Genomic DNA, 9573 nt, shown 5'->3' on the forward strand with positions numbered 1-9573 from the left:
GACATTTTATGCTCATACATTTAATTCACAATATCTTAAATCCTGGATATTAAGAGATATTTTTAATCACTTTTTTTTTTTATCCCAGTGACCATGCAAAAATGAGATGTATACGGGATCCATATTTTCCAAAAATGTGACTTCAGTATTGTGAACTTGATTTTATATAGTTTTACATGAAATAAAGCTGACTGATTTTATATTTTATTATAGTATTATAATAATTTAAATTTGATAATGTATGCAATTAATTGGCTGTATATTTTCCTGATTAATCAATTCATCGTTTGGTGGAAAAAATAATTCGGGAAAATACTGAAAAATTACTTTCCTGAATTCCTAAAGCTTATGATGTTTTCATTTGTCCCGCCAACTGTCCAGCTTTATTGTTCTTGTTCTTACCGGTTATATCTATTTCTGTGTAATCACAAAGAGTCAAAATCCTTGTATGTGTACACATGCTTGGCCAACAAAGCGGATCGGATAAGAAGCTGGAACCAATCAATATTTGGCCTTTTTGATAGAAAAAATCAACAACTTAATTGATTATCAAAATAATTCCTGATACATTTTCTGACAGCCATCTAATGGAATGATTGTTTTAGCTTTGAAAAATAACATGACCCCCGGTAGCATCCTCACAGGTCGATCCAGCCATGATCCTGATCCGCAGCCAACAAGATTCACATGCACATTTATACATTTGTTCTGGGCTTTCACTCATTTATTAGCAAGACAAATCAAGACGGTGGCTTATATCAGTACAGCTCTCAGATCAGTTTTCTGTGTCAGTTAATTATTTGTAGGTTTATATATAGCACTGTGGTTTTAACACAGCCTACGGTATTGACCGTCCAGGCCATGGCTAAAATAGCAAAGCTTACTGTCAGTCAAAATTAATCATGGAGAAGTAGCATTCAATTTTTTATGCACCACATATCCAGAGCAAACTCAACTTGAGGTCTGCACCAATTCTCGCTTTGTTTTTTTGTTTTCATTGACACCATTCATTCAATACAGTAACGGTTGTGACTGATACTGAATAACTCCCATGGTGTGAAAATCCCATCTCAGTCCTTTTAATCAATCAGGTGTTGTACTTTAGTTTTCGTTTTACGTAAAGCACACTGAATTTTATTTTTAAATTATCATAATGTGTGGGACTATACATTAGAGATTGACAACATGAAGACCTGCACCAGAACCTTTTTTTCCATACCAAGATTCAGGGTCGGAGTGAGAGCTCACACCATTTCCCCGCCACAATCTCTGCACTAGCGCCCGCTGCCTGTGCATCTAGCATTTCAGAATTAAATCTATTACATGAGCTTTAGAAGACGACACAAACATGGTGAATCAAAAAGTAATTATTAATCCACCCTTTCTTGGTATGTTCGTTTCTAAAGTTAAACTCAACATTATTTTCTTAAAAACCCTGGAAAAAAAACCATAAACCAGTTATCAAAACGCAACTGAACATTTAAGTTTAAACCCTTTCACATGATAAAAAAATCACTAAATCGGTTAAGTTACAATTTACCAAAACGGAAAGATCTGTATATATCACGCAGCAACCACGTGGACGATAATGGTAATAATTGGATTTACTCCTTTAACTGGAGTACTTGCTCTTTGTATTAAAAGGTTGGGATATACATTGTTCCCCCAAAAACCTGCTGGCCTAAGAGCAGTCAGCTAAAAGCTACAGATCTTGAGGCACACAATGAGCTTCATTCAATGAGCAAAAGTTACATTTGCGGGTATAAAATGGCCGATGAAGTTTAAATACGTTGCAGGCAATACTCCCTCCTGGTGGTAGGTTTATGAACTAAATTATTACAAAAAAAGTGTAATGATCGAAGTAACGCCGATAAATCAATCACAACCAACTACAACAGTACATTTCCTCCTGGATTGTATCCCCACGCGATTTGAATCAAGACTGCAAGATTGAATAGATTTTCAAAACATTAAAAACTTTAATAAAAGCAGAATCAAACATGAGGGTGAACTGAACACACGGGTTTCAAATAGTTTAATCTAAACAAAAAGGTATGTAATGGGACGGGTGGAAAAAAAGTAATTTACAGACAAAACAGGCCGTGACATTTCCCCCCAAAATACTTTGTCACGGCGGTGTTTTAAGATCAAGAAACTCAAGCAATCGAGTCCCATGCTGCCCTATACTGCCACCAACAATCACTTAAAACCCTGAGTTCATGATGCAAAAATAACAGACACATGGCTGGTTTGCAAGACAAACAAACTCGATTCTGAGTTGAGAAGCAGTGACTGACATTGATTGCGGCTTTACAAATGGTTCAAAGAAAGTCTCCCACCCCCAGCATAACAAAAGTAAAAGTACAATTCAATAATTCCCAATTCTTAGTAGTAAAGTCCATAACGCGTGGAATAAGAGGGCAGATGGGGTCCGGGTGTGGGGAGGGGGAGCCAGGATCCAGGACAGTCTCATTCATTCCGTGTGGGTGATGGGCAATGCTCCCTCAACTGAATTAAACAAAGGCCCCTCACCCGGCCATGTGTAATATGTGTGTATGTGTATATAAATTCAAGTTCGCTGTAATCAGAATTTACCCTATGAACATCACAAAACAAGAGGGAGCCCCTAATAGCCGCCGCTGAATCCTCCACCGCCGCCGCCGCCACCCCTGCCGTAGCCGCCGCCGCCGCCGCCTCTGTTGTAGGGAGCCCCGCTCCTGTACGAATAGTTGCCGCCTTTCATTGCACCGTAACTGGAGTGCTGCTGTCCGTAGCCATCCCCAAAGTCACCATTACTGTACCCACCCCCCATCTGGTTGTCGTAACCTCCCTCGTCGTATCCCCCATATCCCCCGTATCCTCCGCCACCGCCGCCGCCACCGTTGTAACCACCGCCATAACCGTAGCCGCCTCCGTAATTGCTACCGTAGCCGCCTCCGTAGCCACCACCTCTTCCGCCGCCATAGCTTTGCATCCCCCTTCCTCGTCCTCTTCCGCGGCCGCCGGTCGACATCTCCTGCTTGGTCAGCGCTTTCTTCACCTCCACCTTGTTACCGCTAATGACGTGGTACTTGGTCAGTACCGCTTTGGTGGCGGAGTCGGTGTCCTCGAAAAAGACAAAGCCGAAGCCTCTCTTCCTGCCGGTCTGCTTGTCTGAGATGATCTCGGCCTTCTCCACCACGCCGAACTGGGAGAAGTACTCGGTTAGGTTGTCCGCCTCGATGTGGTCTTTCACACCGCCGACGAATATTTTTTTAACGTTGGCGAGGATATCCGGGTTGTTAGCATCCTCTCGTGCTATGGCCCTTTTCAATTCCACGTCGTGGCCTTCGACGACATGTGGGTTAGCCGCCATTGCTGCGTCGGCCTCCTGCGGTGTCGAGTAGGTGATAAAGCCGAAGCAGCGGGACCGGCCGAGCTGCTGGTTCATGACTACAACGCAGTCGTTTAGCGTACCGAACTGTTCGAAATACGTGCGGACGCCATCTTCCGTGGTCTCCACATTCAGTCCTCCGACAAAAAGCTTACAAAGTTTGGTCGACATGATTGAATTTTTCTGAGGATGCCGAGCCCGTCCGTCTTCTTCTTCAATGAGCAACGTCAGGGCGGGCCGTTGACACGCATGCTTTCGTAAGACGTATCCGTCGCTGATTGGTCATCTTCAAAAAATCACCACTCTCATTGGTGCTCCCGTGGTTCGCAAGCCAATCACATTGCTGCTGCCTTTAAGTGGTGTCGGAAATCTTGGTTTAACTGCTGAGGAGACAGAGAAGCGTGGATTTCAACATTTGTTATCGTTCGTTTTGTTCTAGTACAATACAAATCACATTAATAAAGCCATTTTCGATTCATTCCCATATTCTTATATCACTGGTACTATACAGTGATACCAAACACAGCACTGCGTATGCTTTCTTAAATATTGCATCCATACCACTGTCGACAGTGTGAATCCCGTATGTTCTTTGAATACACCATTTTTTACGACATACACAAAATATATAATTATTTAAGTATGAAGGTAGCGGTTTAAAATGCAGTTTGTTACACAAGTCTTTAGCCAATAGCAGAAATAAAGCCTACGGGGAAGAATAATACATGCATTTTTGTTTCTTTAGGAGATTTTTGCTCATTGTAAAGTTTAAATTATGTATGTTTAACGTACACTACTCGGTGACTGAACATAATAGTGACTGTGACTGATGAGTGATCAGTGCTTACCAGATATATGCTTTAAACTTGTAAATCCGGTTCGCTACAGTTGAATTTCATAAGTAGCTCTGAGACAAATTTGAGAAGTCACATCAAGCCAATCATACATAGTTCCAATACCACAGATCAGCCTCGCTTTGGCACCCAACATCCCGTTTTATACGCTGCTTTTAGAAGTTAAAACCTAGGCAGAGTGGCGCCAAAGAGAGGAGAGACGGACACAACGTTTTCAGTGCTTCGACGTTAATGTAACGTCTTCGTAAATTAAGTGCTGACCCACTTAAGCCTCCAAGAACTCAGGCTACTGTTCAGTTAAACAGCAGTCTCTTCACATCAGCCCAGAAAAAAAACTATTGACGTGCTTCGTAAATTTAGCGCCAAACAATCTCCGGGACGTTAGTGCACGCCCAGTCGTTTCTGTAGTTCCGTTTCGACACTGGCCCCTCATCCCGAAGTATCGGTTTTGGGGAAACCATCCAATGTATAAGCCAGGTCATCACGTTGATTCTGTCCCTTATTTCGACCCAGCAGCTCCTTAGCTTTGATGAGTTTGGCTCCCAGTTCAAATTCTACAGACTGAAAAAGGTACTGTGGAGTTTCATAGCAGGGACAATAATGTAAGTTCCAGTTTCGTTTTCACTCCCCTGCCAATGATTTCATAATACTCCATGACCTTCAGGGGAGCCAACAATGTTGTGGTAAACATGGATACCAAAATCCAGGATTTAAAATCGGTGAGAAAGTTTACATGAAATCTGCCCAGGGCTTCTTAAATACATGTGCATATACCAGTATACATATGAACTTGTCCAGGGTGCACCCTGCCTTTCATACCCTATGTCTGCTGGGATTGGCTCCAGTCACACCACGACCCTGAATAGGATAAGTGGTTACAGATATACATGGATATATACAAATTGTGGTGCAAAAAAAAATTTAGGATATAAAGATGGGATGCACATATGAAGGTGACACCCATTCCAAGAGTATCCTAGAGAAAGAAACCCTTAGTTTCACTAGGAACACAATAACTGACATGACCACAGGTCAGCCAATTCTGTTGCTTTTACAGCAGCAAAAAATTAAAAAGCAGTGAATTGGACACACTGCAGTACCCCATGACCCTAACATGTTCATAGACCGGAAGGCTTTATATGAAAATGGTGGAAATAAACAATATTTCACCAGCCCTGCAAACCTCATCTGTCAAACAATAAAAATAATCAGTGTGAGCATCAGTTTACCTCATTTCGACCCCTTCATCACAGGTAGCACCAGGTTAGACATGCAACCAAACTATCCTTGATGTAAATAACATAACGAGTCTCTTGGTGTATAAAAATATATAATTTATTGTAAATTCATAAAAATCACGCACACGTTTTCCTATTGGATGATCAGAAATCCTCAAGCACCATTATCCTATAAAAAGGTAAGAGAACAAAAGTAAAATTTACACTCCACATCACTGAAACAGTATTTGTCACATAATATAGCAAGTTGTGTTCTACACTGGGTCTCCTGAATCTTCACAGTATATCAGACAGGAATTATAGGTATGTCCTTATCTCCAATAAAACCCTGCAGTGTAATTGCAGTAGTTATATTCTTAGAATTGAGGCAACGATGCTAAATAGAGGAAGAAAGTCAAGGTTGTTCTGCAAGATGCATCGTTTGAGCCGTCTTGTAGTTATTTTTGCTCCTGTCGTTTTTTTAAACTGAAGATCAACATTTCCGTCTGTGTGAGCATGACAGACCAGAATATCAGGCTAGGAGCTTCTTATGAATGTTTGTGTAAAAAAAAACTAAACTTAAATAAGTTTTAGTTGTCCATCCAGGGCATGATCAATGCAATTTTACAGCACAGTCTTAATAAAATCTAGGTGCAGAGTTGTGAAATGCAATCATTTTTGTTCCTTAAAGGATATATCCTGTCTGTCAATGGGCAGTTTGTTTAAAATAGTTACCAGTCCACCTACGTTTGTTTTTACACCGACATTCCAACTTGAAGAGCTTGTGAGGTTTATATGCAGCAGCTTGCACATCAATGCCGATAAGACATGTGGGACTGTGCAAGCGTGACTTTAGATCATTGTTCCTCATCTTGAAACATGGCTGCAGACAATGTGTCAATCGATATTAATGTTAAACCTCAAAAGCTCATGCCAGTGTTTTTTTTAACCATTTCATTAACAATGTTCATTAGCAAGTGGCCTGAAAATTGCAAAGTTGACCCAAGTATCTTTACCGCCAACCAGTCATTTCAGTTATTCCTATTCAGTTTGGAAAAATTTAACCATATAATAGCCAAGCTCACATGGGCCGTAATGGACTTAACAAAAAGGTAGACTTGAGAAAAAAAGTATAGTAATAGTTTTTTGAAAACCCACAGTGCCCAGAAGTGCAAAAATATTTCTCCCAGGTCATCAGCACTTAAGTGGTCTTAAATTGTATCTGAGAAGTCAAAATGGGATTAATGGAAGAATAGAACGCTTAACACAAAATAATGTTTCTGACTTTGTTTAATACAGAATACCTGGAGAGTGCTTGTCATGTGGAAGAACATCTACTACTGCACTTGGGGCACTGTGTTATCAAAACACATCAAATCTTCAATAAAACCGTTTCACAATAAAACCCGGTCAACTTCCAAATGCATTTATCCACACGGGGGAATCCTTTGTATAAACTGACTTCACCTGAGGGGGAGAAGGCACAACCACTCTCCGGCCCCACGTCGGCGTGGAGACACACACCCCATCGTTTTCGGGGTGATGTCCTCGTGCCCAGGTTACCAGAGCAACCTGGAGGAGACGGGAGAGAAACAGAGTGAGAAACTGGACAGAGCACGGTTTTCTGGAAGAGACACCAATAAACTCGTTCCATTATTTCATTTAATGGTGGAACAAAATATTTGGGTCCCTTTCCACCCACTTAAGTTCATTAAAAGACCAAATCAAGAATCCCACCCCTTTGTTTATATTTTAAGATTAGCTATATAAAGACTCATTGAGCTATGATATAAGTGTCATACGTTACGTTGTAAGTTTAAATAATGGCACACTTATGCACCATCTCAAAGATATTCGATACATGGTTGACCAACACAGAGTGAAGACAGGTTGATTTACATACCTAGTTTGCTGGATGTGGATATCCTAAAGAGATATTTCAGACTCCTATCACAATCGACCCCAGGTAATCAACAGGGTCCTGATGTAGCCTACAAACAAACTGCTACGGCTATTATGGCTGGGATAGCATACTGGAATACGAGTAAGAACACCTAATAGGAAGTAGGAATAATCAAAGATAAATATCAGAGCCCTCATGCCCACATATTGATATGTATTCATACGTAAAAGGAAAAATATTAAAAGTCATTTTAGCAACCACATAATTTTAAAACAAGGTCAAACCCTACAAAGCCTACATGCAATGGCTGTGGGTAGACTACAATGATTCTGTAACCATTTCACCCACCTGTGTAAGGGAATAAACTGGGAAAGATGCCATCTAACTAAAGATCAAGATGATGTCACTTATAAAACCTGTGGATGAACTTGAGGAAGCCTGGTTAAATAAGTAAAATAACTAAGCTAAGTGGTATAACGTTTTATTTAAAATGAACATACATAAGCATACCAAAGTGTTTAACAGTAGGTTGTGTTCTCCAGACATGAAAGTATACAATATACATTATATATTGCTACAGGTAAAGAAAAATGAACATAATACTTAAACTATTACTATGGGTGAGGAGAGTTTTGAGTACAGTGTGGGGAGGAAACAAGGAAACTGGATCCTGCCGTATCACGTTGCCGCCTTTGCTGAATAACCCAGGTAGAGTAATCATACAAGATGTGGTCAGTATGACAAGCTATGAAATCCAAAAACATGCTCTCATCCTCATACATTGAAAAATCACACTAAGTTGACTCCAGAAACAAAAACTAACTGCTTAAAATGCAAATATTAGGATATCAGCAAAGCAATCCTACATCGAAATTTGAAAAACAAGACTGAACGCAAATAAAAAAATATTCAACAACTACACGCGTTTTGGCGTGGGTACATAATAAAAAGGGATCACTGTTTTATTCTTCATATGTCCTAGTTGAACGGCAACAGCTGCTCGTTATTATCAGGTTTTCTGGGAAGTGACCTTCCTACCTGGGATTTTGAGGTCTGGTGATTAGGGGGATCTCTGTGTCCGTATCTGCCATTGATGGATTTCACGGCAGACGCCCCACATGTGAATTTGATTTTGTCGTCCAAATCCTGGCTGGAGGGCAGGGGATCGGGATGGGTTGGATTTGTTTAGTAGCCGCCGCCGCCGCCATAGCCCCCCCTCGGGTAGCCGCCACCGCCGCCGCCGCCGCCTCTGTTGTAGGGAGCCGCGCTCCTTTGGCCGCCGAATGGTGGCCCTTTCATGGGGCCGTAACCAGAAGAATGCTGGCCATAGCCGCTGCCGAATTCGTTGTAGCCGTTTCCACCGCCATACCCGCTTCCCTGGTCTCCGTAGCCACCGCCATATGGTCCGCCGTACCCCCCGTAGCCGCCGCCGCCACCACCTCCACCACAGTTGTAGCCTCCGCCATTTCCGTAGTTGTAGTTTCCGCCGTAGTCCCTGCTGCCGTAGCCATTTTGATTTCCTCTCATGCCTCTACCAGGTCTGCCTCTCGGCGACATACCGGTTCTGTTGGCCGCCTGCATCTCCTGCTTGGTCAGAGCTTTCTTCACCTCGACTTTGTGTCCATTAATGGTGTGAAACTTCACCACGACGGCTTTGTCGGCTGCATCGTGGTCTGTGAAATAAACAAAGCCGAACCCCCTTTTCTTTCCGGTCTCCTTCTCAGAGATGACTTCGGCCTTCTCGATTTGACCGTACTGCGAAAAGTAATCGCTCAGATGTTCCTCTTCGATGTCGTCTTTCAGGCCACCGACGAAGATTTTCTTTACCTTTGCGAGCGCTTCTGGCTTGTTGGCGTCTTCTCTCGCCACGGCCCGTTTCACTTCGACCGCGTTGCCGTCGACGGTGTGAGGCCTAGCCACCATTGCGGCGTCGGCCTCCTCCGGTGTGGAGTAGGTTACAAAGCCGAAACACCGAGACCGCTGCAGCTGCTTGTTCACGACGACAACGCAGTCGGTGAGGGAGCCATACTGCTCGAAATGCTTCCGCAGGCCATCGTCGTCGGTGTCCACGTTTAGACCGCCGACGAAAAGTTTGCAAAGCTGATCAGTCATTGTTGAATAACGACAGGCTGTTTATCAAAAGACGAAGCGCTAATCTCAAAATGGTCGTCTAAAATGAATGCAGCTGTATTTATAACGGATGCGTTGTGACGACAGACTAGTATG

At 42.4% G+C, this 9573-nt stretch overlaps 1 protein-coding gene and 2 long non-coding RNA genes across 3 annotated transcripts in view; 1 reads left to right on the forward strand and 2 right to left on the reverse strand.

Moving 5' to 3' along the window:
* LOC311013797 overlaps positions 1-9573 on the reverse strand; it is a 294894-nt gene that overhangs the window by 219502 nt on the left and 65819 nt on the right. The gene's annotated exons all lie outside the window — the stretch shown is intronic.
* On the reverse strand, positions 1956-9518 carry hnrnpa0a (heterogeneous nuclear ribonucleoprotein A0a). The gene is made up of 3 exons (XM_084009349.1): positions 8535-9518; positions 6912-7016; positions 1956-3654 (listed from the first exon to the last, which is right to left on the reverse strand). Exons 1-3 carry the CDS (start codon positions 9457-9459, stop codon positions 2627-2629), a joined length of 2058 nt encoding a protein of 685 aa, XP_083865475.1. The 5' UTR covers positions 9460-9518; the 3' UTR covers positions 1956-2626.
* LOC311013839 lies at positions 3763-8220 on the forward strand. The gene is made up of 2 exons (XR_014597195.1): positions 3763-4772; positions 4820-8220. It is a non-coding gene; the product is annotated as an uncharacterized lncRNA (long non-coding RNA).

Source organism: Eutrigla gurnardus (assembly GCF_963514095.1).
Source record: "Eutrigla gurnardus genome assembly, chromosome: 5".
Lineage (NCBI taxonomy): Eukaryota > Metazoa > Chordata > Actinopteri > Perciformes > Triglidae > Eutrigla > Eutrigla gurnardus.